Source organism: Macrobrachium nipponense, chromosome 20 (assembly GCF_015104395.2).
Source record: "Macrobrachium nipponense isolate FS-2020 chromosome 20, ASM1510439v2, whole genome shotgun sequence".
In the NCBI taxonomy this organism is placed as follows: domain Eukaryota; kingdom Metazoa; phylum Arthropoda; class Malacostraca; order Decapoda; family Palaemonidae; genus Macrobrachium; species Macrobrachium nipponense.
In genome coordinates, this window is record NC_061089.1 from 22916095 (window position 1) to 22936094 (window position 20000).

The window sequence follows — 20000 nt, forward strand, 5'->3', positions numbered from 1 at the left end:
ATATATATATATCATTACACACACACACACACACACACACACACATATATATATATATATATATATATATATATATATATATATATATATATATACATGTGCGTATGTGTACATATATATATATATATAGTATATATATATATATATATATATATATATATATACTTATTATAAGACATACACACACACATATAGATATATTAATAGCACGAAATATCCCAGAACTTTCCTTATTTAAAATAACTTATTTCTCTTGCGGTAGAATCTTGAAAACTTGAAATTTTTCTCTACTTTTTTTCTCAGAGCAAACTTTCATACAACTCACAATATTTCTTAACCATTATTGTACAAAGTCCTAGAACATAAAATCGTCATCACTTCACTCTGGTTTTCTATTAGATGTGTTTTTTGATAGATATTTTGCCCATTTCTCATATTTCATTTTTCTTTTTTTATATAATTTCTTACGGTTAAGATAACAATTTTTGAAGTTGTCCTTGGGCAGACAGATTTCCGCACCTTGACGAATGTATTCCTTTGTTCGCCATGAAAAATAAAACGGGTTACCTGCAAAAAAAAAAAAAAAAGTCTTTTATTTTCGCAGATATATGAACCTATGCCTCGAAAGCATTTTCCCGACGGTAAATATCAAAGGTGTAACGAGACGAAGAGTGACATAACAAAGGTGTGACAGATCGGAGAGAAAAAAAGACAAGAGAAACTCCACGAATTTAACCGTAACGAAGTGTATATTTAAATTGCCCCTAAAGTGCTTTCAGTATTGAAGCAGCGCCCGACACACACAAGAATACTTTCAACTCTGCCTGATACCCAGCTAGAGGAAAGATGTGTGTAAATTGCTTTGTTTTTGTTTAGTGATTTGTCTACAGAAGTGATAAGGATACTTGCAACGAGCACAGGTTTTTTTAGTAGCCGTTAGAGTAAAAAGAGAGATAAAGAGCATATACTTATGAAAAAATACATTATATTAAAGCAATCACGATGTCCGTGACTCGAACTGACAATGGAAGATGCTTCTCAGGCTCTCATATTTTCAGAGTGAGCCTTTGGGTGATTTTTCCGTGTTCGCTCGTCAGTTACAGATGGGAATTAAAAGGGCTATAAAATTCAAAATTTTACAGCGCTTGGAAAAATATTTTGAAACCTCAAACAGACAAATACAAACCAGCATTCAGGCAGCATGTGCAACAACAACGTTTCCGAAACCACAAGCATTATTTCCGGCGCCAGGACAAAAAATTGTTGTGGCTCCGCAACCCCTCGTGGAGTGGCAATTTTCATTCCCTGTGGTCGTTCGAAATCAGAGTTTCAAAGCACACAATCACCTGTGGCTGACAGGGACAGTGGAAGTTGTTACACAGGCTGTTCTTGCAATTAAAAGTAGGGTCCAAATTGCGAATTGGGCGCCTGCTCCAAATCGTTGCAAATAGTCTTAGAAGCCTGACAGGAAACGGGTTATACACAAACAGTAGAAATGTTTTCCACGTCAGCTAAGAGACAAAACATGCATTCTGTTCAGCTATCACCTCACCCTTTAAAAAAAAAACACTTATTTCAGCAATTTCAACAAATCATACCTTTTACATACCTATCAAAAGTCGTATGTCCTGCAGCACAGTGATTTTAACTCCTTCGTTATGTCACTCCTTCGAGCAGATCTCGTTCCTACGGTGTCATGATTGCCTTTGACCTTTTATTTTCATTCCGTTGCCTAGAGAGCAACGGATCGTATCTTTTTATTTTAACATTCCATATAGGCATTTTATTCTCCTCATTTGTTTTTTTTATTCTGTGACCTTTCATTTTCCATTCCTTTTTTTACTACGTTGCCTGCAGTGTCACTCGCTTATTTAATTTTATTTTAACAGTTCAAAAATGCTACTTTTTATCATTAAAATAATATGTGAACCACGAAAATCATTTACACTGTCATCTATACGAAGCTAGACTACTTTTATCAGCCATTAATTGGAAGATTGCTTTCATGAACTCTAGGTGTGATTTTTATTAGCGAATGAACGACCGTGTTTATGCGCTTATTTCGATCAAAATTTCTCTTAATCAATTCATTTTTTCTTCTTAAGAACGAAGAACTAAAAACTTTTACATCTCGAACACTGAAATACTCATAAGATATTGAATAAAATCATTTACATTCCTCACAATAAGTTAAAGTAGATTTTTTTACAACTTCATATTTACTCCAAAGTCGATTCAGTTCTCATTCAAAAATATTTTTCTTTCTTTCTTTACTTTCTTGACTCTTATTGACAGTCTAGTATAGAATCAAGTTTCATTACCAAAGGGTACGGTCATTGAAATAACTTGTTTCTTTTTCGCCTCCCTCAGATACACCAAAGCCGACAGCAGTGCTCTCTGGGGCAGGAGGTCTCCCTCAAACCCGAAGGACGACGCGTTATGATGGTACCGGTCTACGGAGGCCTCGGGGCGGCGGCCGCGAGGACTTCCTGTATATCCCACTCGGCCTCGCCCTTGTTCCTCAACACCCAGGACGATGCCGATATTCTACACAGACTCCTGAAAGGTAAAGTGCTCGAGCCTAGCATTCCAAGGACGTCCAGTCTCTTTGAAGGACTCCTTAAAGGATTCCGATTTCTCGTCTGTGCTACAGAATGTTTAATGAGAAAGGAGGTTGGTTTGGCACGGGGCAAGAGGTTTGGGTATTTATTTCAGAAGGTTTGTGAGTATACATAAGCACACGTGTAGATATATAAAAAAAATGAATACGTTTAAGTTATCTCGATATTGAAATCAAACTGAGATAGGCTCAAGATCCCCGAAATCTGTCTTATTAGATAACAAACCAGACATATGATCACCGAACAACATAACTCCAAGAATCTAGATATGCAATAAGTCGATGAATGCAATAGCCTTCAGAGTTCACAATAACCAATCAAATTACTTGGAACCGTAATAAAGGCATGGCCTGATTGTAATTATACTGATCTCCAGGAGGTTGAACGTCGTTAATCCCTCTGATAGCGACGTTCGAAGTGGGTAACTTTGACCTTCAAGTGGATCGTGGTAAACACCCCCTTTAAGGTTTAAGGTGCAGATCGATTTACTGATAACTAAGGCCCTTCGATTTATTCATTTCCCTCTCGAGGCATAAGAGGACAGCACGCGGAGAACTATTGGTGGTAATGCTCACAAATAAGTTATTTATTCTGATGGATAAGACAGAACGAAAAAACACCAACAACAGAAAATGAATAAATAAAACTGAAATGCGATATTCACAATCCTAAACTTTTTACAAGTGGTGTTGCTAGTATGTGATTTGGTCTGTCAGGAAGAAATTACTGCTGTTTTTTTTTCTATATGGCTGTTATTCTTTGTGAGTTATTGGTTGAATTTTGCATATGTAGTCAATGTAGGGTTTGGTCTGCCAGAAAGAAGTTACGGCTGTTTTTTTTTCTTTATGGCTGTTTTTCTTTGCGAGTTATTGGTTGAATTTTGCATATGTAGTCAATGTAGCAGAGCTGAACTAACGGACACACAAATAGTTCACTTGCGATTATCTTTTCATGTTTAATTCCAGTTTACCTGTTCTTACAAGCCCGACATTGCTACCTTATTTTTTTCTTGCCTTTGTCCATTTCTGACCATCATCTTTGGTTGTTTCGTAACGCTCGACCAAAAAAATAAAAATTTCCTTAGTAAATCGCCAAGAACAGCGTGATAGCTCATTTATATAGCTGACGTTAAATATACAGCGTTCTGTCAAACAAGGTTGAAATAATATCGTACGCGTTTTTATGTGTTCAAATGGTTTTTTTTTTTTCTGGGCACAACCGAGTGATCGAATAAAGGTCATGAAACCAAGAATGGTTTACTTTCCCTTCCTTCTGCGACATTACTTTTACAGATGAAGCCTGTACGAGTTTCCACTTGACAGTAATCTGTGATGCTAGAGAGAGTTTTCTTTTATCGTCGCTTAATGTAACACAACAAATTCACCGGATAATCAGTAAGATGCTGCAGGAGACGAGTTTACTCGATTATGTAAGATTCCTTCCCCCGTGTAAACATTTTTAATGTTGAAAAGAGAAATGATTGTCACTAAGAACTGGGTAAGTTGCTAGTCATCTGCAATGTGTTTCGAAAGTTATTGGTTGAGATTACACAAGAGGTAATAAAAGTCCTTGGGGGACGAACAACGTCATTGCATACATAAAAGGCTCACTTAGGAAGGTAATAAGTAAGGGGAGTAGGGGATTTCATAGTATAATTGAGTGTTATACATAAAACTAATAAAGCTGTTATGTGGAGCGGTTGATATATCATGCAGGGCAGATATTACGAGAACCAAATAGAATTTACTAATGAGAGCATAGCTCCTGAAGGCTCTATGCAAAAGTCTAAATGAAAGAGTTGGACAGAAGGCCTTAAACAAAGTGACGAAGACATTGTAGCTATGTTGATTTGTAGGGATGAAATGATGATTTGGCAATTCGAGATCAGCGCAGAAACAGAGTTGAAGTTGTGACGAATGAAAGTTCTATAAATGGATGTTAACGTTTGCAGACTGTTCATTGCTAGTTGCAAATGGTCGAGAAGTTAAGGTACTGAAAAGTTTATAACAAGGATGGAATTTGAAGAAAGAGTTAGCAAAGATGAATTGTAGAGGAAAGTGTTGGAATTTTTAAGAAAATTTTTAATTTATAACCATTTTCCTGGAAATGAAGAGCTGTTGCTCAACGAGTATGTAAGGAAAAACAAAGGGGACGCTGTTGAACTAATTTTCTATGAAACTTACATGAAGCAAGAAGCGTTGGAAAAGTAGTCATTATTAACACGAACAAACATTAGAAAAACGTTTCTTGGTCATAAACGAAAAATGAAATAGGAAAGATATGGAAAATGACACGCTATTTCAACATATACTTTTTCTTCAGTTGAGTAAGGAGAAAAAGATTGAGGGAAGGGTGGTGTTAATGTCTGTGCAGTAACAAAGAATCGACTGAACTGGATGACATAAGAAAAGAAAAAACTCTCTTAATATTCGCAAAATACGCAGGACAACGCAAGTGAAAAAAAAATCTCCAAATTCATAAAATAGCATGACGAAAGTAAAAATAACAATAAAAAAACTTAATATTCAAAAAATAGGATGACGTAATAAAAAACTTAATATTCACAATATATATATATATATATATATATATATATATATATATATAATATATATATATTATATATACATATATATATGTATGTGTGTGTGTGTACACACACACACACACACACACACACACACACACACACATATATATATATATATATATATATATATATATATATATATATATAAAATAATGTAAAGTTGCATCATTACAAATAATAAAGTTGCGTGAAAAATAGCGTCCAGAGATAATGTATGTATAAAAGAGGGTTCAAGTATCTGATTTTAATTCTTCCTGTGCTTACGATCTGAAGTTGTCCTTGGTTCATGATATGACTTAGAAGTTAGCGAATTCTTTTACAGTCCTCTCCTTATTCATGTCTCAAATGGGGATATGAAAACGGCAGTTGTCAACTATTTTGTTTGTTTGTTTGTCTCTGAGGCTGACCCACGGAAAACAATACCTCGCATTTAGAAAAAATCTATTATATCACATATTATTCAACAGAGTAAATAATAAAGATAAACTTCTCATAAGGATGATAATCATTGAATATCTAAACGCAAAAATAATTATTAGGTAAAGTGATAAAACTGACTCGACAACACTAAATGTGTACCTGGGAGGTCATAATATTGTATTACGTCACAGGTTATAAAATATGCTTAATAATAAACCTCACGTGGCGATGCTAAATGTTTATCACCAGCCGGAATAAAATCATTTTGCACCGGGTAATGTGCCATAAAATACTCTCTCCAGATAAACCCCGCACGGCCATGTTGAATGCGAGAGTGTTTACGTAAAAGTAAAGGTTAGTTTACACGACTGGTCAAGAGGAGTCTTAAAAAAATCGAAGTTGTCCGCCCTGGTGATGGCTCCCTCTTGCGTAACACCTGTAAGATGCTCTCAGGTCACGTTCGAAAAAAAAATGAGGTTTTGGGATTAATGTTTTTGTTCACGCGGTTTAATGGGGTTGCCTGATGTTTTCAAAGAGGGAAATTAGAATTAAATACTTACAGCTGCTACTACTACTACTGCTACTATAACTTCAAATAATAATAATAATAACAATAATAATAATATGTTAAAGGTCCCACTGTCTTCTCGTGTATAAATAGGCACGCTTCAATCTTGCGCATGCGAAAACACGGACACTAAAGAACAAATATTGTGTAAATTTTTGTCTCGTGTGTGGGTACTACTACTACTACTACTACTACTACTACTACTACTAATAATAATAATAATAATAATAATAATAATAATAATAATAATAATAATAATAATAATAATGTTGCTATTGATAATAACCTAGTAATGATAAAAGCATTAAACACGGCGATATGTGATAGATACCAGTCTTCTCTCATCATTTATTAAAAGACGTACTCATTCACGCACATTAGCAAATGCTCACACGAAAACACAACATGCTTGTGTGTGTAAGTCTCTTTCCTGAGAGAGAGAGAGAGAGAGAGAGAGAGAGAGAGAGAGAGAGCACCGGTGACAGGTGTGGAACGCCAGCTGATGTATCATACATAAAGAAAAAAAATAAAAAAAAGCCGACGAAGACTTTTTCCTCTTTTTCGGTCTCGAGGGAAATCAGATCGGTCTTAGACTAGATGGGCGGAAATCGCGGGGGACCGACGTGTAGGAAAAAAAAAAGGCATATGGAAGAAATCTCAGAATGCCGGAGCAAGAATTTTAAAGGATAAAACGCCCACTCCCATATTCATGCTTATCTAAATGCGAGAGTTACCCGGATGTAACGCCACCCACGCTCTGGGGTGGATCAATTTCTTCTTGTCCAAATAAGAGTTGGGCGACAATGGATTTTTAAGAGGTTATGTGCCGGTGTTGCAGCGAACATTATATATATATATATATATATATATATATATATATATATATATATATATATATATATACTATATATATATATAGATATATATTATATATATCTGGTAAAAATGTTCTGTTACAACAGAATTCCTACTAATAAAAGGAGCCCATGAAAACGCCTAAATATAGAAAGTTAATACTATATTTCAGATATTGCTGTCTCTCTCTTCAGGTATATATATAGGTAATGAATGAGAGAGGTTACAGAAAAGGCGGTATTTATACCAAGAGATCCATCTACAGGTAAGCCATTTAACTAGGTCACCCCAGTTGATAAATTCTCTTTAATCTTCTTAAGCATTAGTTGAGGGAAGATTTTATCTATGATATCTGAATCCCATGCGCCCTTTGCGATGTTCATTACCGTACCTGAAGAGAGAGACAGTAGTCTCTGAAATATAGTACTTACTTTCTATATTTTGACGGTTTTATGGGCTCCTTTTATTATATATATATATATATATATATATATATATATATATATATATATATATATATATATATATATAACGTGTTTATAACACACGTGCCGTTAAATCTCATTATGCTTCTTTGACCTGAAAGTTGTACCCTTGCGCTTTACACCAAGCCTTTGGGTATTAGGTTTCGAGTTCATTGCCCTCCTTACCTTGTGCCGAGATGACAGAGTCGAATGGCTAACAGGTCAAAGTGGCATAACGAGATTTAACGCCTAGTGCCTTAATACGTTTTATCCCACCTGGGAGTCGAACCTTACCCTTCCACCGGAGAGGCAAATATTAGAATAACGTTGCCATAAATGAGAGAGAGAGAGAGAGAGAGAGAGAGAGAGAGAGAGAGAGAGAGAGAGAGAGAGAGGAAGTATGTTACGAGGACATAACATAGAACTCACTCGAATATTTTTTGGGTATATATAGTACTCCACTCTCCAGAAATAATCCTTAACATGTCAAGAGTATAATTACAAGAGAGTTTCAACTCGGAAATAAGAATCAATATTATAAGTAGGGCCTGAATAAGTTATTAACTCAGACACGACATATCCATTACCTCCCAGACGTATAAGAATGCATACATAAGAACCACCAAGACTGAGAAATAAAAAAAAAAAATTTACATTCTATTTTTTCATCACGAATAGAACTACGTGCAAAGGACCAACAAGTCACCGCGCTGATTTTGTTTTTTGCTCTCGTTCCATTTATCTATCACTTGACTGGCCCAAAAGTCGTTGCCAAATATTGTGTCACACGTACCGAAGCAACGGGGTCAACCTTGGACTTGGCAACCGGTTGTTGTGGAAGAAAGGGAGAGTAGAACTGGCGAAAACCTGAGATAATGTAAGAAAACAAAAATAAAAAAAGAAATTGGAAGAAGGAAACTTGTCACAGACTCAAACTCACACTCAATTGACGAATATTTTCGGCGACATAAAAGTCATGGTTGTTTTACATCGCCAATTTTCTGTCGATATTGAGGCTTACAGTATATCACATCCGGTTGGAATGAGAGACAAAATATGAACTTATTGTTAAAATTGTTCTTGCTCATGTTTTTTTTCACTGCGTGGATTATGCCATACCTTAAAGGTGGAATATGTCATTAGATCTCAGGTCTTATGAACAGCTATAATTGTCGGAATATATTGACGTATGAGACCTTTAACTATTATTATTATTATTATTATTATTATTATTATTATTATTATTATTATTATTATTACTATTGATTTCTTTCAGCCTTTTGTTGAACTGGACGTCCAAACTTGTAGGTGTTACTTTTTCCAGTGGAACGATTGCACAGAGCAATAATGTTAAGAGTAATGTTGGAGCAAATATTATTTTTTTCCCTTGCCACGGAGGTTGTATTAGAAACAAATTTTCAATTATTCCTGTAATTGGAGAACCAGTTATATGGTCAAGTTCAGTAAGGCCAATTTGAGAATTTACACACGCACACACGTGTATATATATACTACGTATACACACATAAATTCTCAGATTACCCTCAACGAAATAGACCATATAACAGTATTACAACTGTTTCCCCGTTTGCAAGAATAATTCCAAATTTATATACGTGTATATATATGTATGTATGTATATGTATATGTATATGTATATATATATATATATATATATATATATATATATATATATATATATATATATATATATGCTTAAAAAATCACAGTAGATGCACGTGACTTCATTATGTAAGCGAATACCACAGGTAAATGATAGGCAGAAATCTAAGCGCTTTCGTCTTTACGAAAGCGCTTGGATTTTCTGCCTATCATTTTCCTGTGGTATTCGCTTATATTATATATACATATATATATGTTATATATATATATATCTATATAATTATATATATATATTATATATACACATATATAAATATATATATATATATATTATATATATATATATATATATATATATATATATATATATATATATATATATATATATATGTCAGACTGACAATTAAGAAATAGAAGGGTCCACTGTAGGCGGCACTTCCAAGACTTGATTTCTATCTGAAGAAGAACTTCGTCCACTGTATTAATTTATGATGCCAAAGGCCGTTTCTTGCGTAATCCTCCACTCGTTTAATCAAATGACAATCCCCCACTACTTGTTATTTTCAACTTGCGTCATAAGGTAAGAATTGAAGTCAGGTCAGAGCGAAATGGCACAAAGACCTTGAACGCATATAAAGTTTTTTTTGTCTTTTTCTTGTCGTACTGAACTTGTGGGTGGCTGTAACAGGTTTATTCTCCAAAGGAAAAAAAATATGAGAGAGAGAGAGAGAGAGAGAGAGAGAGAGAGAGAGAGAGAGAGAGAGAGAGAGAGAGAGAGAGAGAGAGATTTCTGAAACTTTCCCAACCACAGTACTGAATTCTATGTATTTTAGCTTGTGTTTGTCGGTAACATGGAAGCGCAGAATAGGAAATACATAAGAAAAAGGACCCTGTAATTTACTGCATGAATAGGTTAGTAGACACACATACATGTATATATATATATATATATATATATATATATATATATATATATATATATATATATATATATATATATATATATATATATATAAGTGTGTGCGTGCGTGGTTGTGTGTGTGTGTGTGTACCTATGGAATGACCTAATCATCTGCTAAGTTACCGAAAAAGTCTGATCACGCATAGCAGCACTGTACCACCTCAGGGTCCTGATTCCTGAGAATTTTCTATGCTGCTTTCATAAGTCACGGCAAGCACAAGCAAAAATACGTAGAATCAAGTAATTTGGTTACGAAAATTCCAGAAAGCACTCTCTCTCTCTCTCTCTCTCTCTCTCTCTCTCGCTTTCACACAAGTTCAAAATAAGAAAAATGTATATACAGTGTAAGTATACATATAAATACACACACACACACACACACACACACACACACACACACACATATATATATATATAATATATATATATATATATATATATATCCACAAACATTCACACACGCCCACATATATATAATATAGTATATATATCCACAAACATTCACACACGCCCACACACAGGCACACATATATAAATATATATATTTTAAAAAATTGTGTGTGGTGTGTATGTGTATATGTGTGTGCATGTGCGCGTTAGTGTCCGTGCTTGTACGCTACAGTTCCGACGTTCAATATGACGACAGATGTGTCTTGCCATTTAAAAATGTTACAAGGATATGGAAGTACCTTTCTCATGAATAATTTTACAAGGCAAATTAGTAGGAGAACAATTTTCTATTTGCATAACAATCAGTCTCATTTGTGGGGAAGTGGAGAGCACTTTTCAGCAGTGTCCAAATGAAGACGAAACCATTCTTCGTACCCCGAGGGTAGCATTTCAATACAGCCAATACCTATTTCTTTTATCGAGTTCTTCATCCATCGATTTTTTCTTAATTTGGAAAATTGACTTTCTCGTCCGTAAAACCTCTGAAAAAATTCACGCACGGTTTAGGAAGTTGTAAAACACTGTTTTTCTCTTATTCGCATGGAATGTTGAATTGCTAGTTAGGCATTTAAATACAGATTATTTCTTTTATAACTTATTTGCATATAAAGAAAACAAACAGGGCAAACTAGGCTATTGTTTCGAATTTCGATACATAAGATGAAGCTTCTTCGCTTATTCCCCACTTAATTACTGATTAGCCTATTCAACAAGTTTAACGAAATCGAAAAGTAACAGGGAAAGTAACCCAGTACAGATAAAGGAACTGAGGAATAAACAATAAACGATGGAATGGAAATAAAATAGATTAATCATTATCACGAGAATATTTCTTTTATCACGTTATATATTTCAAACTGAAGATTTCCGTAGATAATATAATGGAGACAACGTCGGATTGTTCAGAGGTGAAACATTAAATCAAGCCGTTCTTTTAAGTTTAGAAGTAATTAAACTGAGCTGAGTCTCAAGTTATGATCGCTCTTTTAAATGACTTCTCTGGTTATTTCTGTCATGTCTCACTCATGTCATCTTCTGTTCTTTTGTCTCTTATGTATTCTAGAATGCAGCCTCTCCACCTTCTTTTAGGCCTTCCTGTCTTCCGTGTCCCTGAAGGAGATTGAGGCCTAAGAGGAGAGGCTGCACAGGACATGCCATGAGAGACAAAAGAAATGTTCACGTAGAAGATGAATACCAGAATGAAAAAAAAAAAAAAAAAAAAAAAAAAAAAACAAAAAAAAAAAAAAAAAAAAAAAAAACTAGAAACAGCTCCGTCAAGTAACAGTAATTTGTCAATTTTACTCTAAAAGACTCCGCCTATAACTCTAAATTTAACCTTTCAGTTGGGCGGATGCAATTTTGGATATTTGTTGAGGTTACACAGTCCCTGTTATCACCAATTGCCTTTTCAACAGAAGTTGGCCAAAGTAAATCAAATCAACGAATAGGGCTTCGTATAGAGTTTAAACAATTCTCCCTTGATTGCAGATACATATCTAGGAGTATTTTATAACGAGTTCATTCACTCGCAGGGGGATGTTTACAACCGAAAGGTGTTATTATGCTTGGGACCCTGCGTCATAGTTTTTCTAACTGGCCACAAACGCATATCCGCCTAATAACACTGTTATTTGAACTTCCAATGTGAGCAGTAACCCCAGTGATAAAAACTTGTAATCATACATCACGTACACTCTGTAATACCGGTTTTCATAAAAAAAAAAAAAGATAGAACGTAGATTGATTTAATTCTATATCAGAGGGAAAACTCGCTTGGAGTTCATGACCCTCGCAGCAGATATTAGGCTTTCATGGTCACCGAGTTTTTTAAGTTCTCAGCTATAAAATTTTACAGGTTGTAGTAATAAAGTAATTTACAATGTCAGTGATTATGTGTACGCGCGCGCGCGCACACACACACACACACACACACACACACACAACACACACATATATATATATATATATATATATTATATATATACATATATATATATATATATATAATATATATATATATATATGAACCAGAAGAGAGAGAGAGAGAGAGGAGAGAAGCGAGAGAGAGAGAGAGAGATGAGAGAGAGAGAGGAGAAGGGAGAATTTGTATTCCGCTGTTTCTCTTTCTTTGAGGCCAGAGTCCCTGTTTTATATTCTATATCACGTTTTAATTGCAGAGAGAAAACCTTGTGTGTGTGTATATATATGCATAAATATATATATATATATTATATATATATATATATATATATATATATATATATATATATATTTATATATATATATATATATATATATATATATATATATATATATATATATATATATTACAATACATATAAATCTCGTGCGCATGTTCGTACGCGCCTAGACTCTAAAACCCTGCAAGGCAGTAGTAGTAGCTGATAGATTTCCTATAAGTCTCTCCTTCATCTTGGATGAGGCACAGGATGTTATTTTGATATCAGTAACCTCATATTCAATCTGCGTATAAGACGGATGGGCCCTGATTTTCCCGTTCCTTTTCCCAACACCTCCGCTGTAAAATAACCCGGAGATATATATAGGCATTTTGTATGGAAATTGAAGTTCATAACGGGGAACCCTTTCCTCGAAAACAACACAATAATTGATCTTGTCTCGGCTCTGGGGCACAATATATAATAGAGGAGCGGAGAGATAAAGGAGATAGAGAGAGAGAGAGAGAGAGAGAGAGAGAGAGAGGAAGATGAGAAGAGGGAGAGAAGAGATTTCCGGTACATATCCAATAAATCTATCGAAAACAGCCCATCTGAATTCGGAAAAATAAAAAAAACCGCTTCGGCGTGGAATTACTTTAGTGACTGGTCGTTTCCATAGTCTTCGGGGAGTTGAAGTGAGATGAGAACGAGCTAAGGAAACTGGGAAATGTTTCTTGGAAGCTCATTTATGGCTTAAATGGCTTTATAGAGAGACAGAGACACGCCGGTTAAAATATTGTGTTGTGCATATTCTACGTAAAAAATGTTTAGACGTAAAAATAGCGGCAAGATATCGTTGATAAAAGGAAAAAATTCTTGAAATAAGTCAATACTAAGACTTCAAGAGCGCAGCTTCCCATTGATTAATGATTAAAGGTCAAACGGGATTATTTTTATCGCCGAATACATTTTGATTGATCAAAGTATTCGTCCTCAACTAAGACAAAAAGTTAAACCTACAACATCTTTCTAAAAGCTAGTTTTCCTTTGGTGAAGTAATAATTTTGACGGACTCGCAGTTTTTAAGACTTTGTAGCATATTTATGGATGCTGGTGACTGGTTATGAAAGTCTGATCCGCCGGCCACAGATTGGAAGAAGTTTTGGGCCAATCACGTTACTGAGGAGAGAGCAGAAAAGATTATAGTTAAAAAGAAGAAGAATAGAAATGAAGTAAGGAGACTAAAGGATAAGTGAAAAAAAGAGTAGGAGTAGATAGCATTTAAAGGAGTGATACTCATGCAAAATAATAAACGGATTCTAAGAAAAAAATGGACAGAAACACTAAGTGCAATGAAACTGCTAAAATATTAAAGGTAACAAAAATAGAATTAAAAAATAACAATTTCATCAGCAACATTTGATCAACCTTTTGAGCTTTAATGTACTAACCCTAATTTTGACTCTATTCAATTAAAGAAAAACTTTTCGTAACGTAAATCATTTAAAGAACTAGAAAGTATTCACCGTATCTGTGCAGTACAGGGCTTCATTCACAACACCATCAGGAAGCTTCTTGCCAAAAGGTGGTTAAACGCAGGAAATCTATTGATCGCTTTGAATGAAGCAGCGGCAAGTGAGCAGGATTTAGCCAGCAGGGGAGCAATTATAGATCAGCATGACACCATGGAAAGAAAGTGCTGATCGGCGAATCCTTGGGAACGAAGGAAAGATAATATTTGCACAGAGTTATTTTACAGGTTTACTGTTGCGAAGAAGAAATTCATTTTATCATTTATAACGAGAAAGTTGTGAGGAATCAAGTACATGATAAATTAAGTAAACAGAAGGACTACTTCGGTGCTGGCAATGAATCTTTTCCATTCCTCTGAGGATTACCAAACCTCAGGAGAGATGAATTGTTTAAGGATAAATTTCCGATTGCCAAAAGCCTAACGCACGCAATAAAACGTATACCTCTGGTTAATTTTATAACTCCAGGATGAGCGACAGAATGTAAACGATGAATTAAAATCTTATGAGCAAATAAAAACACAAATGATAATAGGAATAGAGATTACACATGCAAACAGAAACAAAGAAACACACAATATATATGTATAAGTATACATATATACATACATATATATATATATGTATATATATATATATATGATATATATATATATATATATATATATATATATATATATATATATATATATATATATATATATCACAACAACCTACGGAAAAAAGTCACACTGTATGCGATACCTCTGCTGTCTTAAGGTGACCTTCACCAGCAACGACAGCCGAGGGCTGACATAAACCTCAAGAGCCGCTCAGGACAGGATGCCTTTGGACAGTCGTGGGCCGAAGGTAAGGCAAGACAGCGGCGGCGGCGGCGGCGGCAGCAGTTGCTGGGTGGCACCAGGGCCCGGTGGAAAGGAAAATGAAAGTAAAAACAGTCACCGACCTTTCGAGGACAAGATGGGTACCTACCGTCTTGATGGCTTCATGCAATTCCGGAGATAGTTTTGATAGCGCTAGTCACTAATGATCTTACTCTCGGCGCCATATTTCTTTCAATCGGTGGACCTGATTCTATTAGAAATGGATAGTTTTATCGGCTATTCTTTACTGAGTTATTTCCTTTCGCTTCTTGTTTCTTTCACAGAAGTTGCTGTCCTCCGAAATATCATTGTTCTTACCATATATTTCTTTAAAATCGGGGCTGGGTGTTGGTGGTCAAGGTTAATTTTTGAACTCAACCATAATGATGTGCATATTCATCTCTCATATATGTATGTATGTATATATATATATATATATATATATATATATATATATATATATATATATATATATATATATATATATATATATATATGTATTATATATATGATATATATATATATATATATATATATATATATATATATATATATATATATATATATATATATATATATATATATATTTATATAATTGCTGTCGTCATGATACCATGGTTTTCCGTTTAACGATGTTTTTTTTTTCCTCACTATAACATTTTCTCAAGTAATACGATACCAGTCTTCTTCTAGCAATAGATAAGTGCACTTCTTGTTTAATTAGTGCGCATTCAAAGCTAATAACACCTCTTGTATCTTTTCTATGAGTTATTCTTTCTTTGGTGGCCTTAATCCGTGTATCGGTGAGAAGAAATGCTGTCCAAGCAAGAATTTCAAACTTATTTGCCTGGGGACTTTCAAGGTAATTGGTGCTAACGGAAGATAAATTTGAAGAAATCCTCTTCATGTATTATTTGCTCGTAATCAAAATACAATTTTCCCATCAGACTTCTGTGAGGCATGAACAAGTTTTTTTTTTTTTTTTTTTTTTTTTTTTGCGTTTTTTCTTCAAACAACTTTTCCCAACTCGGAATAATTACTATTCTTTCCATGTGATTCATTTTCACATCGATGACCACATGGCTGTATTTCTATCTAGGTCATTGAACCTAATCTTTTTTTTATTTAATCGATTTAGTAAAATAAAGGAATTTTCTTTACGAAGCAAATAGGCCTTTATCTTCCTTCCTGAGCTTACATCGCAATCAATCATTATAGACCAAACGTTCTTCATAAGGTCAATGTCTTCTTGGCGTGTGAGCCCACAATCTTGCCTTCCCTTTTCAGGTTGTTTCATGCGGTTCTGGGCAAGAAAAGGTTACTAGGATATCGGTCCCATTGATCCTTGCATTCAGAAGATAAAATCTTCCCATAAGGATGACAGTAGAAATTGGACACGATCCAACATACCTAGTGATTTGTGGCTCCAGTCTCGTCATTTGACAGAGGTCTCCTAACAGATAATCTTTCTTTAATTTCATTTCGCTTAATTTATGATGAAGCAAGAGTCGGTGAAAAACCGCCGGCCTGTTTTTGTACCGCGTAGAAGCATCGGAATACGATTATTATTGCCCTTACGCTTCGCAAACAAATGCAACCCGAAACCCGGGCGGCCTTGCTTTCGACTGTGTTGACCGATATCTTGCGAAAGTCCCCAATTTGATAAGGAGCACCTAGCTTTCAGTAACAGTAACATGATTTAGTTCACAGAGAAGGGGATAACGATAATGACGATGGATAGGATGACGAAGAGATCTAGACGGGTTATCCATTAGCAAAAACGGATGGGGACAGGGAACGGATAAAAAATAATTAAAGGCTTTCATGACATCGAGTTAATCATTCTCCATCGGCAGGGAGTGCGATGCTTTCAAGAAGACGGACTTCAGGAGATTTCTGTGTGACTTTGTTTCTTTGTTTTCGCCCACTCAACACTTTATGGACTTTTAGACTATACTATCAAATAATCTCGTCATATAATCCTGTTTATAGATTCAGTTCTACACTGCCATGAATGCCTTACTTGAATAAAGGATTGTAGATGAGTATAAACAGTTTTATATGAGAGAAGCATTCACACATTATATCTATCTATCTATCTATCAGTATATATATATAGTATATATATATATATATATATATATATATATATATATATATATATATACTATATATATAAATAGTAAAATATATTTATATATATATATATATATATATATTATATATATATATATATATAATTATATATATATAGTGTGCGAATGCGTGAATGTACAAATATAGTATGTACCTTCATATTCTGAAAGGACAGTATATGTAAATGCAAGATTTTGTGACAGCAAAACAGGTCGTGAATGGAGTATGCGATTTGGCGGAATAATACAACAGAAACCAGTGACCAATTTTGAGAAGTTTTTCAAGAAGAGAGACCTGAGAGTAATTGTGAGTAACAGTAAGACAAAGAGTGTTAATTTAAACCAAGGAATATGGAGCTTATGAATATTAATGTGAATGGTAAAAAATGGAAGTGCCTGTTTCGTATAAACATTTGTAATTCAAAACAGGTGAAGTAAGAAAGGTAGTCAGATGTATGTAAAAGTTCTGGAAGATGCTTGCTGTTTTTTTTAGCCAATATTCTAATATGAAAGCAGAAGTGAAGTGTAGATGCCGAGTGCTTTTATATCTGGCATAAGAAGAATACCAGAGTTGTGAAAAGCAGAGAAATGCTGAAGAAATATCACACACAAGTATACATGTACACACAAACACACACACACACACACACACACACACACATATATATATATATATATATATATATATATATATATATATATATATGTGTGTGTGTGTGTGTGTGTGTGTGTGAATGAGAGGCCGCACGTGGACGCTTGTTTGTTTGTAAGTAATTTTGTCCAAACAAGGAAGGTCGGTGACAATCAATCATATGAAGAGCCTTCTTCCAGCAGATCCTTTTGAATTCTTTGTTACCTCCGAAATGACTTCGATTCTTTCCCTTAATTGGGTTCCTGGTACTCTAAACTACGCCACAAAAGAGAGAGAGAGAGAGAGAGAGAGAGAGACGAGAGAGAGAGAGAGAGAGAGAGAGAGAGAGAGAGAGAGAGAGGAGTTTCATAAGCAGAGTATAATCTATTCCTTTCGCATGTTGCAAAGGTTTGATCGGCTGACCATCGCATACCATTCCTTTACTGGCCAGTAAGGGTGTGGATTCCATGTATGCTGTAGAATGTTTTGAGAAGCACTAATTTCCATTCAGCATTTTTGTTTGCAATCTTATGGATTGCACCCACATCCATGCTTGGCACTTACAACACCAACCCATACGTACCCCACATACACACTGATATATATATATATATATATATATATATATATATATATATATATATATATATATATATATATATATGTACATACATTATTTGAGTGTGTGTGTATTCTTGACAACTAATTCTCTCATGTACGTGTGTGTGTATTTATATGGGCACAACTGAGTAGTTTTCATATGACCTGTACAAGGTTAGCAAGGGAAAAGCAAAAGTTTTTTTTTCCCCTCTCTTTTTCCCCCTTACAGGAGTCACTCTCTGAGATAACCACAACATGCTGCTAATTCATCAAAGATAATGACCAATGCGAACGCTGAGCTAGAAATGGCTTTTAACTAGTCCTCTTCACCTCTGACCATGGCCCTCCAACCAGCCCCTTCCCCACTAAAGCCAAGTTCGTTTGACTTGTTTTATTTTATACATTTAAATGATCTCTTTCTTTTTATCTTGATGGACTTGTCATGGTATAAAAGGAGAGGTCTCCGGCACCACATTACTAAGTGTCGATAACAATTATTCATCTACGCTTTGTAAGGATTTATCTGTTGTAGGTCAAGTGCGCTGCTTGGGTATCCGAAGACTAATTTTCTGGGGCATTGGTTCTGGGAGGTCACTATCACTCCAGGTCACTTAAATGCCAACAAGTTACTTTTTAGTTTTCCAATTGTGATTTTTTCTTTGTACATTTGTAGCAGGTCAGGTATGATGGGACTCACAAGGCTCAGGATTCAAAGCTTGATCCGTAATTCCTAGACTTTCTATGGTTCCAACCTGTCATCGTTTTGAGAGAAGAATCAAAAGGCCAAGCACTGGGGCCAATGAGGCCATTCAGCGCTGAAACGGAAATTGACAGTATAAAGTTCTGAAAGTAATAACCGGAGAAAAACCTCGCAGTTGCACTATGAATCAACTGTTAGGAGAGGGTGGAAAATAAGATGGAAGAAAGAGAATATGAACGATGGTACAGTAAAAGGAATGCAAGGGTTGCAGCTAAGGGCTGAAGGAACGTTGGATGTCATTAGTTTGACAGTTAATTCTAGTTTTTTTTTCATTTTTTTTTAACAGGTGTAAGTAGTATTTCAGTTACGTTTTGTTGATCGCTGTTTCGCTGCTATTCCTTGGAACCACTTTTTCTTTTGATTTTTCTTTTCGTTCTCATTTCTGAGTTTTTTTTTTTTTTTCTCTTTTATTCAGGAGCTGGGCGTACTTAAGCCATGTGTCTCTACTTGCATTGTCATTTAATAACACATATATATATTTTCACCGTTAAATAACTATTCTCTTTGATTACCTCCTCCATGGAATAGATTGCTACAATTTTCAAAAACTCGGTGTTCGGTTCCTTCTCGAAATTCCTCCGTTTCAGGATTCTTATAAGTGTATTATTTAAGAATCCTTTACAAACCAATTAGTGAAGATTTTTCGCCATTCCACTGCTCCGAAGATTTATTTCCTATAACTTCGCTGATAAGATAAAGAGGAATTGGAGAAGGGAAAACTAATGCTTGGCAAAAATTCTGGACATC

At 34.8% G+C, this 20000-nt stretch overlaps 1 protein-coding gene and 1 long non-coding RNA gene across 3 annotated transcripts in view; one reads left to right on the top strand and one right to left on the bottom strand.

The window, feature by feature from the left end:
- Positions 1–20000, bottom strand: part of LOC135223510 (uncharacterized) — a 757812-nt gene that overhangs the window by 400605 nt on the left and 337207 nt on the right. The window lies entirely within an intron of this gene.
- LOC135223505 (uncharacterized) overlaps positions 1–20000 on the top strand; it is a 139604-nt gene that overhangs the window by 57356 nt on the left and 62248 nt on the right. Inside the window, exon 3 of the mRNA XM_064261951.1 lies at positions 2371–2566. Coding sequence (XP_064118021.1) covers positions 2371–2566 — 196 coding nt within the window. The remainder of the gene's footprint in view (positions 1–2370; positions 2567–20000) is intronic.